The 23,585-nt window shown below is 35.3% G+C and overlaps 3 protein-coding genes and 1 long non-coding RNA gene across 5 annotated transcripts; 2 read left to right on the forward strand and 2 right to left on the reverse strand.

Moving 5' to 3' along the window:
- Positions 1-469: 469 nt before the first annotated feature.
- On the forward strand, positions 470-2,269 carry LOC108855165 (CASP-like protein 5A2). Of its 2 annotated transcripts, none has more exons than XM_018628909.2 (4): positions 470-627; positions 836-1,083; positions 1,601-1,733; positions 1,840-2,269. In XM_018628909.2, exons 2-4 carry the CDS (start codon positions 851-853, stop codon positions 2,029-2,031), a joined length of 558 nt encoding a protein of 185 aa, XP_018484411.1. In that variant the 5' UTR covers positions 470-627; positions 836-850; the 3' UTR covers positions 2,032-2,269. The 2 variants fall into 2 exon arrangements, with proteins under 2 accessions (XP_018484411.1, XP_018484412.1); XM_018628910.2 differs by having other exon boundaries at positions 480-631.
- Positions 2,270-2,332: 63 nt separating this feature from the next.
- LOC108855163 (double-stranded RNA-binding protein 2) lies at positions 2,333-4,615 on the reverse strand. Its single transcript, XM_018628908.2, has 3 exons — positions 4,074-4,615; positions 3,464-3,683; positions 2,333-3,384 (listed from the first exon to the last, which is right to left on the reverse strand). Exons 1-3 carry the CDS (start codon positions 4,317-4,319, stop codon positions 2,519-2,521), a joined length of 1,332 nt encoding a protein of 443 aa, XP_018484410.1. The 5' UTR covers positions 4,320-4,615; the 3' UTR covers positions 2,333-2,518.
- Positions 4,616-10,124: 5,509 nt separating this feature from the next.
- Positions 10,125-11,151, forward strand: LOC108848942 (uncharacterized). Its single transcript, XR_001949110.2, has 3 exons — positions 10,125-10,240; positions 10,347-10,381; positions 10,565-11,151. It is a non-coding gene; the product is annotated as an uncharacterized LOC108848942 (long non-coding RNA).
- A 6,337-nt stretch (positions 11,152-17,488) lies between these two features.
- Positions 17,489-18,201, reverse strand: LOC108848941 (protein S40-4). Its single transcript, XM_018622412.2, has one exon. The coding sequence runs from the start codon at positions 18,147-18,149 to the stop codon at positions 17,661-17,663; it is 489 nt and encodes a 162-aa protein (XP_018477914.2). The 5' UTR covers positions 18,150-18,201; the 3' UTR covers positions 17,489-17,660.
- Positions 18,202-23,585: the final 5,384 nt, after the last annotated feature.

Consider the following 23,585-nt stretch of genomic DNA (forward strand, 5'->3'; position numbering starts at 1 on the left):
GTTTTAATTATTATATACTAATATAATAATAACTTACATAATTTTTGGAATCCTATGCTAATTAACCCCAAGATAACGATATGAATTAATTATATTTTAGTTGTAGGATTAACCCCTTTCTTATTGTTTTGTTACCATTCAAATATATATATTTTTTTGAAATTAAAAAGAATTATGTCTAAAGCTCTCGTTTACAATTTTTTTGATTGATTTATCAACAAAATTAACCATAATCCAGAATTTATGTATATACAATATTAATGTGGTTTAAAAAAATGAATTTATTTTGCTTATAATCAAAACCAAAATTGAAAATTGAATTGAATAATAAAGGAATAGTCCGGTTTAGTGTCCGACCAGGTGGAAAACACTGATTAAGAGCGTTAATCCAGAAAGTAGATAGATACAGGTGGATTAGTTAATCCAAAAATGTTTTGGTTTAATTTGGTTAAGCCATTTGATGTGGAGGAGTTGAGTTGGGTATATTCCTCCAATGACTCACTCTCGCATAAACCTTCCCTTTTCAATTCTGCTTCTTCCTCTTAAGCTTAATAGGGTTTCCTCATTCCCAGGCTCCATGACTTCGTGCGATTTCTCCCCCTCTGCTTGATTCTCTCTGTCGCTCAGGTAGGTAACACACGAACTCTCTCTTTACTCTACCTCGATCCATCTATGTGCTCTCTCTATGTATACAACTAGATCTCGTTTGCTTCTCCTGAACAAATCTAGTTTGCAAATCTAATTCGAATCTGCCTTGACTTGATTCGATTCAAAGGTAACTGTACAAACCTCCTTCGTTGTTTATTGAGAACCTAATTGATTTGCAACTGTGAAGATTGAAGAAGAAGAGATGAATGTGAGTCATGCATCGGTGCATCCGGTGGAAGATCCTCCTCCAGCTACAGAAGCCACACAACAACAAGTAGAGAATAATCATCCGCCACGTGTTAGGATGGATGATATAGAAGGCATGCCTGGCACTTTACTCGGCGTCGCTCTTCGTTTCTTCCAGTTCTTCTTTGCTGCTGCTTCTCTTTCCGTCATGGCTTCTACTTCTGACTTCCCTTCCGTCACCGCCTTCTGGTAACCATTCTTTTGTTGATTCGGTTTCGATTCCTACCTTTGGCATGGATGTTTTGGTGTTTTGAGGGCTTATTTGGCTTAATGTAATTGGTTTATGAAGGTTGCGAGTCTATTTGGCTTAATGTAATCAGTAGCAAATTTAATAAATTTTTGAAAGAAGTTTAATACTTGTGTCGAGTTATCTTAGGTAACTGCTAATGTTTTAGGGTGTATCGTGGTAACAACAAAGATCATTGAACTAGAAAGAGGCAAATCTTTGAGAAGTTCTACGTTGATAAGGGCTTGTTGAATCGCGGTCAGAGTAACTAGTCATGTTTTGCAACTTGGTGTCTGTTGATGGTTTATCTGTTGCAAATTCTCTAGAACCGAAATAAAAGGAAGTTTGTAGTAGGATTAAGCTTAGGACATATGTGATAGCTGAATCCATTGCACATGATGGGTTAGTATATTAGGTTATATTATGATTTTTGTGACTGTTAGATTTTTGCTAAAGATAGTTTTTTTTTGCTGTAATCAGCTACCTAGTTGCAGCCACTGGACTGCAGAGCTTGTGGAGTCTTGCCCTAGCCGCCGTTGATGTATATGCCATTATGGTCAAACGTTCCCTGCAGAATCGACGGCTTGTGAGCGTGTTTGCAATTGGTGATGGGGTGAGAGAGAGAGATTTACCACACTCGTTACATTAAGCCTCTTAATTTATCAATGAGCAAATGGATAAATAAGCAAATCTTTTTGTACTTTTTTTTTTAAATTCAGGTGACGTCGACCCTGACTTTTGCAGCGGCTTGTGCATCGGCAGGCATAACGGTGCTGATAGACAATGATCTGAATAGCTGCTCACAAAACCACTGTGTTCAGTTTGAAACATCAACAGCATTAGCCTTCATTAGCTGGTTTGCTGCTTTGCCTTCTTTTCTCTTCAACTTTTGGTCTCTCGCATCCCGTTGATTAAAAAAAAAAGACAGATACAAGATGATGTTGCTGCTCCACGAGCATGCGTTTCCACGGTGTGTTAAATGTGTGTAAGGGGGTTTTTTTCACGGTGTATAGTGACTGCTTTTTCTTCTTATTCGGGTTTGGATCCAACATTCTTCTAAACCCATTACCAGGAAATTGGGAATTGTTGTTCGTTTTGTTAAACACTTTGGGATCTATGATTGAAAGGAAAGTTCAGTTCTTGTAGCTATGATCATTGTTACTACTGCAAACTTTATATGCTAATTCTTCTGTAAGCAATATATAAGAAAGATAGGACAGAAACAGATTGAATAAGAAAGTGAAAACAGATACAAAACTAGAATCCATAGATCATACCTTCTAAGACTCCCAATATAATACAAATCCTTCTCATTACCAAACTACTCAGATCCACCGAGTTTAATAACTACTTTTAGAGACCAACCTCAGAAAAAAAAGAAGCTCATAGTGTTTTCTTCTACCAGATTTTGAGATTCTCCAATCTCTCTTTTACCGTCTCATGTTCTCCTTTAAAATCATCCTTCAACGCTGCTCTCTCGGTTTCCTTTGCTGTTTCTGAAACTGGTTTACCGCTTCCTTCTAACTCGATTTCAAGATTATCAGGCAAGATTGGAGCTCTTTCCTCTCTTTCCTGGACCACAGGCTTCACAGAGGTCTGGATATTCACTTTCCTAACAGGTAAAGCCTCTTCCTTTCTGATCTGTGGTGCAGAAGCAAAAACAGGCACCGCAGTTCTCATCGTGACAGGAGGCGCGATCCTCACAGGCGGTGCACTGCGCATCATCGATGGTACATACACAGAAGGTTGCTGCTGCTGCTGCTGCTGAGTGTTTGTACAAGGTGGAGGCGGCATTGGAGGTGCAGAGAAGACCGGTACAGCTGTTCTGATCGTGACAGGCGGAGCCATCCCGTTGCATGGTGATCTTAAATGCCTCATAGGAACATAAGGTGGCGCTCCCGCCGTTCCTGGATTTGCGGCGAATCTCTGCTGCGGTGGCCTGTAGTTGCGGTTATCCAAAGCGGCTGCAATGGCTCTTTCGACGGATGATGCTGATACGGAGGATCTGGAGGTTCTAGAGGAAGGTTTCGGGCAGATGAAGGGTAAGATTCTCGATGTTGTTGCAGGAGAAGGCTGTGGACTCGTTGGTCTAAGGTTCTGCATGAAGAACTTCTTTGCAAATGGAACCGGCGCAGCTGAGGAGCTTCCACTGCCGCCAATATTTTCCTTAATACGATAGTTTATCAAGGCTCTTGCTATTATCACCTGCTCTAGCTCGTCAGTGTTGTCAGGCTCAGGCATTGAGCTTGAAGTTTCTTTTGCCACTGTTACCAAACAAAAGAACATTGAAAGATCAAAACAAATCTTACCATGTGTTAAATAAAACCATATAGAGAAACTCACGTTGTTTAAGGGAAGACCAAGCAGCCATAGCAGCATTCTTCTCTGCTTGCTTCTTGTTCTTAGCCGAATCTCCGGTGAATGTGATTCCAGCTAACTCCACGGTGCCAGTAAACACGGGTTGGTGGCCAAGACCAGACCTGAAGGTTGTATAACGAGGTAGAGGAGCTCCTACTCTCTGAGCTATCTCTTGCAAGAGATTCTTGTACACACCCGTCTCATCCTACACGATCAGAGACAGTCAGGACAAAGTATACACATTCATGCAACAAGAAAAGGATCAGTCCAAAATGCTGCATAAGCTTCTTAAAATCCGATTTATACAATTCAAACCGATTCAAACCATTGTAAATCAGTTTAAACCATTTTAAATCGGTTTAAATCAATCCAAATTAATTAAAATCTATTAAAATTAGTAATAATGTTAGTATAAATCAATAAATTTGACTAAAACTTTCATATGAGCCAAACACAGTATCTGAACACAAACATTGAACAAGACTCAAACTTTGGATCAATCCATAGATCAACTAACTTATCCAAAGCATCAAGAACCCAAATCCCTAATAACGCTAACCACAACAGACAGAGTAAAGCAGCTACTACTACTAACCAAGATCCTAGCGGCAAGAGAGTGAGAAGGGCCACGGTTAGAGAGAGCACCGAGAGCGACCTCAGCAGCAGAGTGCTCAGCTTGACGGAGAGTGGAACAGTACTGAGGACTCTCGAAGATCTCGCCGTTAAAGTTGACGGTGGCCTTGAATCGCGGCGCGTGGTCGGGACCTTCCCTAAGGCAAGTGTACGAAGGGAGGCCGAAGCAGCTCCTCTGCGCAAGCTCCTGCAGCTGATTCTTGTACATTTTTTTTTCGTTTTGTTTCTTTCTTTCTACAGCTAACCTGGAAACGGAACACAACAGAACAAAACAAAACAAAGCTTTCGGTTTGGTTTTTTTTTAGGGTTTTGTTTCCATCAATTGTCGAATCAGTGAAATCATGAACTGGGTTTTGCTTGAATAGGACAGGAGTGGCTGGAATGGAGATGAAGAAGGCGAAATCGGAGGAGATTTAGGGTTCTTTAGCAGAGAGAGAAGGGGGAAAGGAGTTGGAGAGAGAGGATGTGAGTGGGGTTTTTGATTTTTAATGAATTGTAATTAATAGAGAATTTATTATCTGCTTTATTTGCTGGTAGTCAACTGAACGTTAGCCCTGCATGGATGTGATTTTCTTTTTTTTCTTTTTTTTTCTTATATACTAGAAATGTGAAAAGGGGTGTTACCTGAATATACGAAAATAAATAAAATGTCAAATGATATTTGTCTCTCTTTTATATATCAACATGGATTTTTTTTTTGGTCAATAGACAAATTACTAAAAAGTAAATAATTATTTTAACGAACTAAAAAGTATTTATTTGACTTTGTTTGTTTTTTCAATTAAATATTTTGATTTCTAATGGTTATGATGTGCTGCATCAAAGTTTTATATTTATTTTTTTAATTTCATCTGGATGTTATGGTAATTATATATGTGTATTCTATAATGGTGTATGATTTTTATATATATATTATTCTTAAGATGTTAAGAAAATAAAATATTCCTTTGATTTTTTTTTGTTTTGATTGAATTTATACCATCCAGTTACAACTCATTAGGTTCAATTTGCATACAATTTTTTTGTTGAAAACATTTTGATTTCATTTAATGTATTTGAGGATCTATTTCATTCTTCATTTAATGTCTTTGAGGATCTATTTCATTGTAAGATTTGGCGACAGATTATTACACTTTTTATTTTTAAAATAATACTAAATTTAGCAATACTATACTTGAACAAAAGTATTCTCTATTAACCAGAATTATATATGATTTTAGCATTTTAACGGTTCCGACCACTAGAGAACTAGTGGAAAGTCGCATTCCAATAAAAAGGAATATGAAGATGAAAAGGAAAAACAAATTACAAATACAGCTGCAGACCTAAGAAATAGTGCTTTTGATTTATTTTCCTCATGTATTGAATCAATATGTTCACACACCTCTAGAGAATAACGTTAGCTTTTGTTTTAGTTTCGAAACATGTCCACACAAGTCAATGGCTGAATTAGATCTCAAGTCCTGAAATTACCAAAAAGCATATTTAGTTTAGAGAGAGATAAGGGGTAGTCCCGTAAGTAAATACAATGAGTGTTTTGCAGTAATGAAAGGTGGTATTAATAATCATAGTTAAGCTTAGTGGCCAACATTAACTTTTTAATTTATTTTTGTTTTCCATTTAATCTCCTTAAGTTGATGAAGTTTGACTGATTATTCTTCATATCACCACTCGTCTACCCATTAGTTTGTACTTGCTAGTTTTTTCTCTTCTTATATTGACTTTTTAATTGTTGCGCAATGCACATAATTTACCCTTTTTGTCAAATTTACCTTTTTAATTGGGGAAAATTGATATTTAGTTTTCCAATTTATAAAAATAAACAAAAAAACTAAAGTCATAAACATGACATTCTAATCTCTAGATATTACTCAAATGCAAATAAATTTTATGTTTTTATTATAACTAACGTGACACTGATACCACTTATTAAATCTTGAACGTTTCTTTTTATTGAGTTCCATGCACATTCTCTATGTTTGAAATTGGACGATTTTGTTGTACATGAAAGCTAATCCAATCAAATAGTCTATAATTAATAAATTATGAACATGTTATAAAAATTGAAGATAAAGATAAAATAATAATTTTGTTGTGATTTCTATCCCTTTTAATATGAAAACTTAAAATACAATAGCCGTTTAATGTTAAAAAAATATGAAAACTTATTAACACCTTAGAGTTAATAGAAAATATATATATATATATATATATATATATGAATTACATGTAGTTAGAACTATAAATGTTTGAAATTGGACGATTTTGTTGTACATGATAGCTAATCCAATCAAATAGTCTATAATTAATAAATTATGAACATGTTATAAAAATTGAAGACAAAGATAAAATAATAATTTTGTTGTGATTTCTATCCCTTTTAATATGAAAACTTAAAATACAATAGCCGTTTAATGTTAAAAAAATATGAAAACTTATTAACACCTTAGAGTTAATAGAAAAAAAAACTATGAAGCTAGAGATTTTTTTCACTGTTGGAAACGCTAGAAAACTTACCATGAGATAATCAAGAACGAAGATAAAATATTATGGTAGTTGATAATCTCAAAATCGATCAATATACTAAGAACATTTTTACTAGTGGATCCTAGTAGTGGGAGATTACTTATCTGGGATCCTTTGACGCATACCAAGATTTTGTGCAATAGTTTATCTACTGAAAAAAAACTGTGAGTGTTACCTGTCGGTGGTCAGTTTTAAATTTTGTTTGATAATGCATTTGATTTGCCATAGAATTATTAATTCCTTAGAGTTAATAGAGTTAATAGAAAGAAAACTATGAAGCTAGAGACATTTTTCACTCTTGGAAACACTAGAAAACTTACTATGAGATAATCAAGAACGAAGATGAAATATTATGGTAATTGATAATCTCAAAATCGACCAATATAATAAGAACATTTTATAACAAACATAAAAGATATATAAATCAAGTTCAAATGCACAAAATAGAATAAGGATTGGATTATGTTCGCCAATCAACAGTATAGTCACATCTATCTACTCATAAAAAGAAGTATAACAAGAAATGGATCTCTGATAAACAATCTCTCATGAAATAAACCGATTCAAAAAATCTGTCCAAATAATGATCACCATGAAGATACTTTTGATAACAAAGATATGTGTTATAGTAACTAATGTCAAACCGAAAGAAGACAAATCATGTATGCATTATTGTTTTGTTAAACATCACATATTCTGAATATAATTCGGATCGACAATAGAAGTAGTAGAGATAAATAAATTTTACAAATCTAATTATTTGTATATCAATTAAGAAGAAAATCATGTTTATAATGTGACAATGTGTGTACTTTAAACATTGGCTTTTAGAGACAAATGTGAAAATAAATGGATATAAAAGAAGAGAGAAATATAGAAATGAGAATCTCCAAGGAATACTCTCATTCCGTGACATATTTAACGGCGAATTATTTACTATTAACTTCTTTTCTTAATGATAAATTTTTAATATTTTCATACATATTAAGAAAATAAAATAAATCACTATTATATATATATATATATATATCTTTTGTAAGTACCAGTTTCTAATAATTTTTAACCAATACTCCAAAAGTGATTTAATTAATTCTTTGGAAATTTATAATTTTTGCAAGAAAACATAAAAATTTTATTCTATGACAATTTTTTTCTAAAACATCTAATGTTGGCCGAACGGACATAGTATATATTTCCTTCATAATATATTGGGGATATGTTGTTTACCTTGGTCATAGTTTATTACTAGTAGTAATTAAATACATGTGCATGTAAGCAGATCATTTAATTGGAAACACTGTATTAACCCTTCTTCATCCGTAATGTCTTTTTTATTTTTTATTTTTCTGAAACACTTCATCCGTAATGTCTAGAGAAGATAAAACAAGCTAAAATGTTGTCCTAAATGCATTCATCTAGATTCCTTGGATTCGATTAGGCGCCTAGTCATAAGAAATAACATATCTAAAAACAAAAACTCAAATAAAAAACTTGTCAAAAATAGCTGAAGAACCAGAGTTTGCTAGACAAGATTTGGAGAAAAAATCTTGTTTTCTTTGTAAATGTATTAAGTTAGAAAACTAGAGAAGATAATATAAAAGTATAAAACTGATGGGCACTTAAATTGAAACCACTGCACAACCCATACTCATCAGCCCTCACTAGTCACTACACAACTCCAGTCTCCATCATTCCATCAAAACCTTTTAAAGGCTTCTCTGTACTCATAATTATCAAACTTGTCTCCATCATCTAAAACTTTGACTATCCAGCCCGGTTACTAACAACCAAGAAGAGCTCACAGAAGAAGAGAAGCATTAAACATGAAATAGGTTTCTCAAGGGTACTACAACAACACCAACAAATTAAATTATTGTCTTATTATTTGAGAAACTAAGAGAAAGGGGTGATATGCTTATGCAAGAAGCCAAGAACACTTCAGTATCCACCTGTTTGCATATCTTTATCGCCATCGACTGCCACATTAATTAATACTCAATGTTATATTGTTCCCATCTTTCAGGTTTCTCATGGCTTTAGCATTCTGATTCGAGTATCCATTATCAGTCTTCAAGCTAAAAAAAAATCTCACATTGTCTTCAAGTGGATCAAATGCTGCATAGAGTTCAAAATCTGGTGTGACCCAAAATAGAAGAGCTGAAATTACCACCAAGGACGTATTTGTCACTTCGCACCAATTAGTTTTTTTCGTATTTTGCAAATATGTGGAAGTTAGAAAACTCATGTAGTTTTCATCTTGTCAATATTGAGTTTTGTGGGGTCCCAATCCCTTCTCATGCATTGAAGCATATAGTTTCTGGTATGATCGATGTAGACTACAACATACCTACATTAGTAACGTTTCCATTCCAAATATTATATAGTTTGGTTCCGCAATGATCCCATGGAGATTCATAAGTGTTGTGATTCAGTCTTGTTTTCAGTTTTGTTCTTTAGTTTTGTGTCTTTCTCTGTTTTGTTTCTCTCTGTTTCTCTGTTTTTGTTTATGTAAGACTTTGTTTTACCAAACTGATTTTGCATTCATTCTTGCATTACATCTTACAAACGATGACACTGTCTTTATACTAGACTTCTTGCTTGGCGACTTAAACCTTATTCCATACTTCTAGTCTTAGACTAATCTTACACTCCAAAGCTTGACTATTCTAACAACTCTTACCAACCTTCTTAGCTACTCTCGTACCAACTCTGAACTTAGTTAACTTACTAACCAACTGACTCTTAACTTGATACTCACTCCTTAACTACTAGTTACATAACTAACTTCCTTGTTGACTTTTCTTCTTCTTCCTTTCTTCATGTTTCTTTATTCTTCTTGCTTGTTTCTTGTTTTTCACGCTTCTTCTTCTTCTCACTGTCTTCACTCCTTTCATATGCAGGTTTTACTCAAGGAATCACTTCTCAACAATAAGTTTTACCTTTTCTGTTCTGTGACTAGTTACTGGAGATGCCAAAGTCCAAAGGGACCTCCAGTTCCGACAGATACATCTGTATCTTGTCTTTGATTAGAAGTTGATGTTGATGATTGTTTCTGTTGTAGCCTGCGGTCTATTGGCAAATCCTCAACACGCACTCTACCGTCGGCGATTGATCTTTGAACCGTACTTAGTATGTTTTTACTTTAGAAGAACATGCATCCTCAATGCGAATCCTAACAGATACAAGTTTATTGACTTCAATACAATCTTAAATTCGCATGCCTACAGTATTCGGCATTTTATCATGTCAAAAGACAAGTAGCTTCAAGCATGAAAGCGATTTCTACTTGCAATATTTTCTTTTTGGAATGAATGTTAAAATTTTATGAGAAATTACTTAAAATGACTCTAATTAATCATAAAATGACTAGATTAACTCATATAATTTTATAATTACTAGACTAACTTTTGAAACATACAAATTTACTATTTTGCCATAACTAAGATTTAAAACCCTAATTAAAAAGAAACACATCTTAATATTAAAAAAAAAAAGGAAAAAGAAAAAAACGTCGAACACCGGTTTCTCCACCAGGGCTAGGAACGTTCTTCTTGTCGTCTCGTCATCTCCATCTCCGACGGTCTCTTTTCCGTCCACAACCAGGTTCGTCTCCGTCACCTCTACTGTAACTCAACTTTCTCTCCGGCATCCTCCACGATAACTCCCCTTCGTCTATGTGTTTCACAAACCCAAATCGATTTCACCTCAGTGACATCTGGATTCAATTGCAAGCTACTCTAATATGTGAGTCTTATATCTGTGCTATTCGAATTGTTGTTATCATAGGTTAATTGATTGCATGTTGAAATTTTGGAACCCTAGTTCCCAATTTCATCTAACCTAAACAAGGTTTTGTGGTTTCCTTGATTGTACTTTGTGTTTACAGTCTCTTTTTTTGCCTCTTATGTAGCTTTTTATGAGTGGCAGGCGTGGGAAGAACTCTCTTTGTATGGTTTTGGCTCTGACAAGAGAGCTTGTGCATCAGGTTTAGAAGAAATTCAGGGACTTTGCTCCAAGCGTGGATACTATATGTCTTTATGGAGGTACACCGATCGGACAGCAAGTGCGGGAGCTCAACTATGGTGTTGATGTTGGGGTTGGTACTCCAGGTCGTATCGTTGATCTGATGAAAAGGGGAGCTTTGAATCTATCAAAGGTTCAGTTTGTGGTTCTTGATGAAGCTGATCAGATGCTTCAGGTTGGATTTGTGTAGGATATGGAAGTTATATTGGGGGATTTGGTTGACTGTTCACCGTCAAGTGGAGAGAGCAGCTTTGTTGGTTTTGGATTAAAAGATCATAACAGATCTTACTGAGAAGTGTTGCGTGAGTTATGATCTGAGCCTGCAATAATGGAGGGCTTGGTGACTTGTGATTTTTAGTAGAGTTTAGTTATACGCTATATATAAATCTGTAGCTATGTGCCTCATAAAAAACATGTTTTATTTTGAATTTGTTGTCATCACTAATTTATTTTCTACACTGGTAGAAAAATATAATTGTTCTTTTCTATTAGTATTTGGCCACTTCCATAAACTTAGAACGATTCTTTCATCCACCAGAAAGACAAGAGTATGAACCAAATCAACTCTTGGGATTTGACTTAATTTAGTATGAACCAAATCAACTCTTGGGATTTGACTTAATTTGGTTGTTCTCAACTTATCTTCAGTGGTGAGCCAGAAGAACGGTACAAACCATTAAGGTTCACATCTAACAAGTTGTGAAGATCATGTCCTATTGACTAAACCAACATGAAAAAAACAACTTATCCCATTGACTAAACCAACATGAAAAAAACAACTTGATAAGGAAGAAAAAAGGAATGAAAAAGATGATAAAGTTACTAGAAATTCACCTAATTCTGATCTTAATTATTTTAATAATAAATTAGATTCAAAATTAATGTAGACCGGGTCGAAAATGAACATTTAATTAAGTTTGGTTTATATAAATTTAGATTTTCGTCAATAAATCTGCCACAATATAATTTAAAAAGTCTGCCACCATATAAACAAAAAGTCTACCAATAATTTTAAGTCGGATATATAACTTTGCCGTAAGAAAATAATTCGAACATAATAAAATAAGTCGACCATAAAAATCTACCATTTATAAAAAATCTGCCACCTCATTAGACAGAAATACTTTTAAAAATCTATTTTCTATTTAAATCGGATATTTAACTCTACCGTGGAAATAAATCTGACATTTTTAAGAAAGTCTGTCATCACGTCCACGTTATATTTTTTTTTCTTGACAGATTTTATAAGCAGACTTATTATTTGACAGATTTATTTTTAAAAAAATAAATCTGCCGTCGATCAAATATTAAGGGTACTTTAGTAATGTTTTTTTTCTTATAACTATGGGCAGGGGTATTTTCGACCAAAAAAATATTTTAGTAATTTTCAAAAAAGATGAGTCATTCTAGTAATAATACAACTAACTTGTGTTATTTTAGTAAACTTCCCAATCTTTATTCATCAAAAAAACATTTATACATCAAGTGCAGCCTTATCTAAGCACTTCTATAGACTACTTCCGAAAGATATCCATCCTCCAAAAGATATTCACAGTCTAGTAGCAAACCAAACTTGTAAGGCATCTTGCATCCCTTTCACTTCCTTCGATCTTAACAGACATAGCTTATTCCTCACTCCCTTGTCAATCATTTTCTTCAAGACTATCACCGGAAGTAATCTGTAACGCCCCGACCCGCCCACGGCTAATGGGCCACCCACGTCCGCTCTCTCGGCCCGTGGGCCCCATCCCATCCGACGGTCGGTCGTTAATTTTCCAAGGCTCGAAATTATTGTCTACTGTCCCTGCAATCACCACCCGACCTTTCTCCGTGTTTTGGCCTCACTCGCACGGTATCGCGAATCACTTCCCGATAGGTCACCCATCCTTTCACTACTCCAGTCCAAGCACGCTTAACTCTGGAGTTCTAAACGGATGTGTGACGGAAAAGGTAAGTCAACTTTGGTGATATAGGTAGCCAAATCAATTCTTTTTAAGCCTTTTCACATATCACAACTCGGGATGTTACAATTCACCCCCTCTCAAAGAACGCAACGCCCTCGTTGCGCCTCACGACAGGTCTCAAGACGCCTCTCAGATCAGAACTGAGATGGCTAACCAGCTCTGATACCACTTGTAACGCCCCGACCCGCCCACGGCTAATGGGCCACCCACGCCCGCTCTCTCGGCCCGTGGGCCCCATCCCATCCGACGGTCGGTCGTTAATTTTCCAAGGCTCGAAATCATTGTCTATTGTCCCTGCAATCACCACCCGACCTTTCCCCGTGTTTTGGCCTCACTCGCACGGTATCGCGAATCACTTCCCGATAGGTCACCCATCCTTTCACTACTCCAGTCCAAGCACGCTTAACTCTGGAGTTCTAAACGGATGTGTGACGGAAAAGGTAAGTCAACTTTGGTGATATAGGTAGCCAAATCAATTCTTTTTAAGCCTTTTCACATATCACAACTCGGGATGTTACATAATCTTTCTCTATGTTTTAGTCTGTTCCTTTCACGCCACAAAGCATACATAGCTGCCTGAAAAGCATAACGGAGACAGAAACGCATCTTCTTTTCCATGACTCCGCCAGTGTTAAAGTGCACTTCATCAGACCAGGAGTTTGTGAACGAGCTTCCCATGATCCCTTTAGCAAGACTCTCCCAAATCTGGAGGGAATAAGAGCATTAAAAAAACCTGCAATATTTGAGACTTATAGAAGACGTCTGAACATGTGGTAAGCACAAAATTACTTATGTATAATCATTCTACATCACCGTGTAAGTCAATATACCACTACTATAGATGATTTAAGATTTAAGAAGCTCTTTAAAAATTTACAAGTATTCAATTATGACATATATGCATGCATAAAGGCTTGACGGTCGTATCTTGGTAGGCATATTTGGTGAGAACGATTCTGATCAAGTTACAAAAACAAAATATGTTTTTGATACTGAGGGTAAATGGACATAATGTTAGCACTTGATTATGCCTGAAAGATTCTGATTACATGACGAATTTGAGAGAAGAAATGATGCAGATAAGTATTTGGAATATTTCCAAATATCTTATTATTTATTTTGTTAAATATGTTGAATTAGATAATTACCTTTTATTTGTATTTTCTATATTTGAATGGTTTTTCTATTTTAGTTAAGATTATGATTTTCTAGATTTAAGGATTTACTATAAATAGGCATTCAAGCCTAAAGTTGTATTCAGACTTTGATAATTAATAAACGAGCTTTTGCTTTATACCTTGAAAAAGATTTGATTAAATTCATCTTCTTTGAGTTGCCTTGTTTAGATTCGATTAAATTCATCAAACAGGAAGTTGGTCTCAAGACGCTATCGAAAGAAACTCTTGATTGATCCAAGAACAGGTCTTTAGAACCCTAAAAGTTCTTTGATTGACCGTTCACCCTATCGGCCGCTGCATCAAGAAACCAAGTCATAGGGATGGAGAAACGCTTTCTGTGCACTATCAGCAAGACTAACAACCTACTAGTTAACATACAGTCATTAACTATAAGAGCAACTCCACTGGGAGTTTTAGAGTAAAACTCTCACAGTTTCCCACAAAAAAGGATTAAAATAACTGTGGGGCTCACAGAAAATATAAAACTGTCTCACATAACTCCTTCCCCGTGAACCTGTCTCTTAACTGTTCCGCGGGTCCCACGCCACGTGGCGGCCCGCGATTAGTTCGACTTTATTTATTTTTATTATTTTTTTAAAAGATCAAACGAGAAAAAAAAAATTAAAAAATTACTTTTTTGGTCTTGAAATTCGCGCCCTGTGGGTATTGCTGATGGAGATGCTCTAATGGACTTCCAGTAATTTAATTGGTCTCCTACTCCAACGGCAAGTCATTGAGCTCTGCAAAATCACTCGAAATGAAGAGGATATGATTCACCAACGTGTCCATATTTCATTGGGATCTATTCCACCTGCTTGGTGACCCATCTTGTTGGGCTTTTCCAAATTGGAGGAGGCGTTGGGCTTTCACCACTTTCTATGGGCCTTCTTGAGTATGTTTTCTGGTCAATAGTGAAGTCCAATGGTCAATGTTATTTTAATATATGCATGGAAGGTCGTGTAGTTGGATCGGTTTTGGGTCCATTTTTATTGGGTCTTGGGTTTTTTGGTAGAGAAAGTTAGATCCATAACCTTGATCAAAGTTAATATTTGGTCGGCCGTGTGTACTTGACCTAACCTTTTTTTTTTGTCAACGGTTGACCTAACCTTATTTCAAAGAAGTTTTTCTTCTCTCTTTAGAACCGATATTCAGCTTATTGAATATACAAAGGTCTTTGCTCAAGAAAAAAGAATATACAAAGGTCAATATTATGAACATGAAAATAAATAATTAATTATTTAATAACCAAAAAAAATAAACGTGCTTAAAATGTCAGACCAGTCGATGGAAATTTTAAAGTAATTTTCTAAAAAAACACTAAAAATTAAAGAAAACTAAATTTGACATATACTTTGGATTATACGGTAATATACTATGTAAGTTATTCGCTTCTCGTTGCTTTGGTAGAAGCTAAAAGGAAGAAAAGGACATGAGTGCAAAACGACAAGACCAACGCACATAAAACGACGATAGACTCGTTCAGTCATCACTTACGTTGGGAAATAGTTCAAACGGCATACGGCATCTGTGGGTGCCAACCGGACAGGTACATTTACCGGATATTACAGCTATGCCACTGCTTTGCTTAAGTACCAATGTTAAAAATGACCACGCACTTTGTTTGTATACTATATATAGAATCATGTGTACCCATTTGCATTTGTAAACATGTTGTTTCTAAGGTAAAACATATATTAGAAACATATTTTGCTGTTTCAAATAAAAGTTAAAAACATATTTTGTTAAAAACATACTTAACTTTGGACTGACTAATCAAGTAATGTTACCGCCAATTTTAAGTCATATTCTGTTTGAAGAATAATGTATATTTCAAACAAGTAATTATTCTTGTTTTATTTTAAACTCAAAATTCTTATAAGTTTAATTCATACATTAATTACTCTTTCCAGCTTAAATTTGTTTGCTAGTTAAAAACAAAAAGAATAAGAGTTGCAATTTAGATATACTTTTTTTGTTTGTACATGACATCGATTTAATGGAGTAATCGTCACGGCAATGAAAGGTTAAAGTTTAAATTTATTAATTAATTATCGAGATCTTATCCACATAAAACGCCTAAATATATGCTGTGTTTGCTCGATCCAAGGCAGTAATCCAATATTATTGCCTCGTCTACTTAAATTACTAGATAAAAATAAAACATACCATCAGAAGGTGGTCATTATTATAACATCATAAGATTAAGTCGTCTTGCTAGGAAACAAGAATTTATATATTTCAGAACTCAGAATGAACCACCAGATCTACGTTTACACTAAAATGTATTTACAATTACGAATTATTGAATCCCTCCATTGATTAATTATAAACCAGTCAAATTAGATAGCGGGGCACCTGCTTTTTTAACTGGTAGAAAATGACGTAGAAAATGAGACGTGTTAATTATTTTCTGTATCAGGTTTCAACATTTCATTTTATAAATGTTCTGATTACCGGTCGAGTACTCTCGTATTTCTTAATCAAATAGGTAAGTAAAGAGAGAGGAACATATGCCGACCAGCTTTCTATTATTAAAGACAACGCACCATGTCTCATTCTATAAATAATCGCAATCGATTCCTTATGTTAACCAATAATTAGCTTAATCCTTTGTTTAGCCCTCGTTGAAGAATCAAATCGACTATACAAATGAAATAAGTTGACGAGACTTACTTCAGCCATATCAGCATATTTGTAACAAACTTGCCACGTTACATTGCGATAGAGAGGTTTTTATTCAACTGCAAATCTAAAGAGTTTAAATTAATGAATTCATACGTTAAATCTTACAAGGCTTCAAGTTTAGTTTCGTTTGTTAGTTAAAAATATAAAGAAATAAGAGTATTAAGTTTTTTTTTTTAAATAAAAATAAAATAAGAGTATTGCGGTTTAGATCACTTTGTTATGTTTGCACATGATCTAGGTTTTTGACATCTATCTGATGGAGTAATTGTCACGGCACTGAAACGTTAATGTTTATATTTTGGTACTTAATTAATTACCGAGATCTTATCCGAACAAGTGATTTACGCACATAAAACGCCTAAATATATGTTGTGATTGCTCGATCCACGGCATTAATCCAATACTATTGTCTCGTCTACTTAATTTACTAGCAAATAAAATAATACATGCTCTCAAAGGTAATCATAATTATAGCATCATAAGATTAAGTCTTCTTGCTATGAAGTAAATGATTCATATAATATATAATGAACCCACCAGGTCTGTGTTTACAGTAGCGCAAAACTTCGTACTAATTACGAATAGTTGAATATTGCACTCCCTTGATTAATTAAGAATAAACCTAGAAACTATAGATAATGACTTTAGAAAGTGACCATGAAAATGAGTCGTGTCATTTTTTATATCAGGTTTTTAATAATTCGCATTTTATAAATGGTTTAGTTACCGGTCGAGGACTCTCATATATCTGGCATAATCACATAATTAAACTAGTCCATAAGAAGATAGAAAGGAACATATGCCGACCTAGGCTGTACAATTAAAGATAACGCACCATGTCTCTCGTCTCTACAGATAATCACAATCCATGCCACATGATTAACTAATAATTAGCCTAATCCTTTGTTTTAATATGTTCTCCAAATTACCGAGTGGAGAGGAGAATCTAATTAAGGACTATAAAAATGAAATAAGTTGACGAAATGTAAATGATTACTATATAAAAGAAATACCGAGTTGATTCCATATTTGATGTCCCAAAACTTCAATACAATCTTAAATTAACAGTCTCTTCATAATAATTAATCACTACTAGCCGCAACAGTAAAAACAAGCAAAACATTTAAAAAAAAAAAACAAATTCCATTAGTAACCCCAATATTTTAAAACAATTTAATCTTCGATCCCTCTAATTTTGAAAATAGTATTTCGCACCCTACTCAGATCTCTCCCTTTCAACGTCCTCCCAGCACCTTCATGAACCGAAAACGAAGCCATCCTCCGACTCGCAAGCAGCTCATGCGGCGGCACCCGCCGTGTCTCTCCACCGCATGCACCGTCGTCTTCCTCGTCCGGAGTCTGCCTACGTGGACTCTCTTCCCCGAGGATCTTCGACCAGTCAGGCACGTTGACCGGGAGAGAAGACGCAGCTGAACCGGCGAATTTCTCCTGAACCGAACCACCGCGAGGCTTCCGGTTAGCTCCGGTTCGATCGGGGGTGATTGCAAGGTCACTAAAGGCGAAACCGGAGGCAGAATCTGAACCGGTGTTGAAGAGGTCCCACTCGTCGAGCTCGAAGTCGGAAGGGGAAGAGACGTGTTGGTGGTCGGTGGAGAAGAACCGGTGGCTTGGCCGTGGGAAGTAGCATTTGCTCGTCGCCATTTGAGAAGGGAGAAGATGAAGAAGAAGATGTTTTGGTTTAACTCTTCTCTTTTGTTTCATGGTTTGCTCCATTTTATATACAGTAACAAGGCAAGGTCAATGGATTGACTCGCTAATTACGAAACTGCCCTTATAAATTTCTGAAGAGTTTTTTTTTTTCTTTCTTTTTGTGATTTATCGAAACGAAACGATGACTGTCAAAAAAGTTTTTGTTCTGCGCTAAAATCAAGGGAGGTATGAGATATAGTATTATTTTTATTTTTTACGGTAATGAGTTTTTTGTCTGTTCTAGTATTTTGGTTTTGCTTATACTAATATTAGTGTAAATATTTGAATCATGTGTTAGTAGACCGGAATTGATTCTAACTATTCGAAATTTGAGTAATTTCGAAGTTAAATGTCAACAAAAGGGGCATCAGCCATTCGATCCACTATACCCAATCACATACTCAGTACTTAGCTTGTTCGTGAGTCAATGTTTAACCTTTTTTATGAGTGATATTTTAAGGTCGAAAATTTTAATTTGTTAATATAATTCTAAGCACGTTCAATCAAAGAAAAACTACTATATATAAATCAATAGAATCAGAGCGGAATATAACTCCTTTCAGAAAAAGGATTTCATCGTATAATCAATAGTATATATCTTTTTCATGTGCTTAATATGGTCAATATATTTTAAATATATATAATTAGAATTTACATGACATAAAATATTATAAATTATTTTAATATTTTTCATTTTCATTTGTTTTGATTTTTTTCTTCATTTCCATATTTAAAACAAAAACAAAGTATAAGAAAATATTGATTGGAGCTTTTGATTATCTTATATCCAATTCTGGAGAAAATACTTTAATTTGTTGTTTGCAAGTTATTAAAATAGTTGTCTAATTCATAAGATAATTTAAGAAGGAAATAAATGTTTCTTTCTTTTCTGTCGCCAAATACTGACGCTAATCTTGACACGTGTTACTCATTCATATGGTCACGTAATCTTGATAACAAGAACACCTGTCATTGTCCTTAGGGTAAAACTGTGAATGTAGATAAAAAGGTTCCAAGAGGAGAGATACGACAAAGTATTGTACGATGAGATGGGAGATAGGTTCATGTTCTGATGTTCACTTGTCCGAACCGTAAGAAAATTCATCCTTCCCTTGAGAAAGACAAAACTATAGAAAGTGGTCCATTTGCCCAAAAAAAAAAAGAAAGTGGTCCTAAGAGTTCACGCGTGGCTGTTCCACGTGGAGAGATGAGCTTTCGTGTACGACTCCGTGGCGTGAAGGCACGTGATTGCTTCCAGTTCATTGGTCTAGAGCGACGTCGGTTGTCTCGAATGACAAGAACCTTTCTTCATCCCTTGATAACTCCGGTAGACGACAAAATTAGTTCATTGGGTATCGCAACATTAATATCTGAAAACGGTATGGTATGTTCATCTCTGCGAGGAAAACGACACAGCTTGTTTAAGCAAACGCGTCTGACATGTAATTGGCTTTGGACCATTACAATTTTCTAATTCATATAAGGGCCGGGCCGCTCAGAATTTCAATATACAGACCCATCTCGTTAGTTTGGTGGTCCTTCTGTAACATTATAAAGAGTAATTGCATTAGAAGACGATCTGAATTTAAATGATTTATATTTTTTTTGCTAAAATTTGGGAAATGATTGATGTTTTTGTTTTTGTATTTAAAATTTTATTTTGTACAGTTCATTAATGTGTTTTAACCGGAAACATAAAAATAAATTAAAATGTAAAAGTATGAGTGGTATTGATTTAATTGGAAAACAAATAAAATATTAAACTAGTTAGAGAAAAGTTTGTTTCAAAAAGATTCATTTTATATTTTCAATGTAATTTTTTTCAATTAATAGTAAAAAATAGGAAGTTCAAAAAGATCAATTGCATTTTTAAAATCTTATTGGTTTAAAAATATATAAAATATAAAATTACAGAAATTATGTAGTTATATCTAAGTTTTAACAATATGTTTTATTAAAAATGTGAAAATTTTAAAATATGTTTTATTTTGAAACCGAGGGAGTAATAAATAAGTGTATTTTTCAATGTGTAAAAACCATCGACCATTTAAATACTGAGAAAATATATTTTTGAGCACAAACTAGCAAAATGACATGCGATTATCAGGTTTCAATACTGTTACTATTAAATTTCTTGTATATCATCTATCTATACTAGACCATGATGGATTTATAGTGGTTTCGAGACATTTAGTCAAATGGTCATGTGGTTTATATTTTTGATTGTAAAGATAGAACAATTCAGAAATCGTTTAGGTAAAGTTGGGTAAAGATTCCATGACACTCTTCAAGATGAATAAATAACTGATGAGAATGGGGTAAAGACAAATCTTTCAATTCTGAAATAGATCGCTATTTTGGGGAAAAAGTTATCTGTGCTGGAAGGGTCAGTCTTAAGCTTGGGCATGCAGACATCAAAACTCCATTTACATTTATCTGCTGGAATTCGTATAGAAAAGGCTTATATAAGGAACTCCTTTTTTTCCTTCTCTAAAACACCGAACATGATTCGGCCATAATATCTTTGGGGCTTGTAGTCTAAACATCTTCAAGGCCGGCACTGGAACTTTCCTCTACTAGCCCATTGGAAAATGAAGCAAGCAATCCTTCGTGCATGGCTGTATTTATTTTTCTTTTGACGAAGCCATGGCTGTAAGCGGCGCAACTTGGAGTCTGGGATAAAGATATGTTACTTCCCGTTGTTACTAAAAAACAATCCTACAGCATCATTCAATGATATTTACTCTCCTTGAGGATGTTCTCAAGATAGAGACACCCTTCCGTGACTTTAACTAAGTTCATCTGTACACATAGAGATGCTAATCATGTGTCTGATATATACTAGCAAAATTTCTAAACTATATAGCTAACTAAGAATCTTTTTTTTTGGCTGAATCGTTGATCTTTGCGAAATCTATGCATATTTCACCCATGAGGCTGTGACCCTTCTTAATACTAAATTAATACAATGAAAAATAATGTAGAGCAAAATCGTAAAAGATTTCTTTGATCATTAACAATATTATTCTATTGTTTATAACACATCCAGAAACAGAATATTTTCAAAAGTTGTTGTACAAAGATAAATTCACTTAATAGCGATACAAAGTTGAAAAATCTTAAATGTCTCAAGTAAGAAGAGGGGAAAATCCTGTGAAGTGTGAACCAAAAGAGCAGCGGTGAACTGTTCAAACTAAAGAGTCACGTTACGAATACATGTGAATGCAATTAAAAACTCATAACCAATTTAATCTTCTTTTCCAGTCTCCACACACACACAATGAAACTGTGGAAAAACAATTCATTATCTGCTTCATCTCCAGTACTAGTTAATAAGCATTGACATATTAATAATACAAATACAAACCGTAATCAAGAAAATATACAAATCAGATCACATAATATATGATAGAAATAGAAAATGTTGACAATGAATTATAATGATAAAGAAACATTGTACCGAGTCTTCTTTTCTATTCGTATAAAGCGATACTTTTACTTAATGCACATGTTTTTACTCATTAATTTATCTCATTATGTACAGATCTAGCATCAGTCTACTTTTTAATGGGCAATATGGGTCTAATTTTATACCATCTAAAAAAAAATTTATACCATCTCATTATGTCCAGTTACTCATTAATCTCATTATGGGCTTTTGATCTTTTGATCTTCAAAAGCCCATTCTCTCTCTAAAAGCCCAAACTCTCTAGCTTCTCTCTAACTCTCTAGGGTTTTCAGCCGTCAAACATCGTTTCCGGCGGTCGCCACCGTGTTCTCAGGCGACCGTCGGGCCTCACCTTTCTTCTTCTTCGTTCTCCTCTGTTCTCCTCTGTCGTCCCTGTCTTCTGCGGCTGAGGGAGTGGTGGTCCAACGCATCAGATCTGGTGTCACCGAACTCAGATCTAGGATTGTGGTGTTTGGAGATGCTTGAGGACGGTATCTCCTACTGTCACGTTTCATCCTGCATCTGATTAGGTCTCTCCGGTGGTTTTCCCGTGCGTTTGGTCTTCTCCTCCGAGTTTTAGAGGTGTGTGCGGCGCTGTCAAACTCTTCGTCGGTCTTGTGTTCTTCCTCTGGTGTGGCGGCTGGTGGTGTCAAGACTGCTTGTTGAGTTGGAGTTCTGAGTTTTGCCGTCTCCGGTAAGGCTCGTGTCTCTCTGTTTTGTTTGTGGTGCCTCCGGTGTGTTCTCCGTTGGTAGCAGTGCGTGTGGGTTCGTGGATGGCAGAGGCGTCGGTTCGCTTCTCTTTGGTCCCTGGTGGCAGCGTGTTGGTGTCTGGCTTCCTCCGGTTTGCCTCTGCTTGTCTTTGGCTCCGGTATATGCCATCACCCCTCAAATCAAAATGGTGATAGCAGTTGTGGCCTGCTCCATCTCTGGCTCTTCTCAAATAATCTCTTCAACATTGTGTTCGTGTCTCGTGAGCGAGTGTCATCTCGGGTGTATTCTTTGGTGCGATAGTTAGTTACTCGGGTCAGAGTGTGGCTTCGGATTTGGTTCTTCTGGAGGGTTGTCCGTTTCTTGATCCGTCTTCTCTATATGGGTAACGGTTAGATGGGTGTACACGGTCCCGGTGGAATGCAAAGGAGGCGGTAATCTCTGGCGCAAACTACTGAACGACGGCATCGTCGGGTCTTGGCTTCTCCTCGTACCGCCAGTGGTCTCTATTTTTTGGCCTTTCTTTGGTCTCGTGTTCAGATTCTTCGCTCGAGTAAGCTCTGGGTTCTCGTTGGAAGCTGTAGGAGCCGTAGCATTCAGAGTTTGAGGGCGCCCTTCTCTCGGTAGCTCACGGTAACTAGCGGGTTTCTCATCTAGTACTTTTTGTTGGTAGGTCTGAGCCTTTCTCGCTATTAACCGTTTAATCGCTTGACTTTGTATTGCTTGTGGTCCTTTCCTTTGTTGTTGCCTAGTCGTTTTGGTGTTTTTGTTTGTTGTTTCTGCTACTTGTCTCCACTGTAACATCTGTCAAAAATTGAAAATCGGTAATAATATTTAACATTTTTACCAAAAAAAAAAAATATTGTGTTTATTATTATTATTATTATAGTTGTGTGTTTATTATGCCGCACCAATAACTCGACCTCTACCATTTATATATATAATGCAATTTTTGAAGTTTTTTTTTGAAATTGGTGACCCGAGATAACATTTTTTTCAATTATTCCTGACATGTGAGGAAGTAGATTTTGTTTCATATTTGTTAATTCATTTTTATTTTACACGATTTCAGGCAGATACAGAAAGTTGTGTTGGTCTTTCCCTGGTTCTTTGTTCCAGGGGCTGTTGTAATAAACTATATATTTATTGTAAATTTATAAAATATCATTTAAAATAAAGCAACCAACAAAATTTGGTAAAACATCATTTAAAGATAAGGATGACCAAGTGGA

The sequence above is a fragment of the Raphanus sativus genome, chromosome 4 (genome assembly GCF_000801105.2).
Source record: "Raphanus sativus cultivar WK10039 chromosome 4, ASM80110v3, whole genome shotgun sequence".
Lineage (NCBI taxonomy): Eukaryota > Viridiplantae > Streptophyta > Magnoliopsida > Brassicales > Brassicaceae > Raphanus > Raphanus sativus.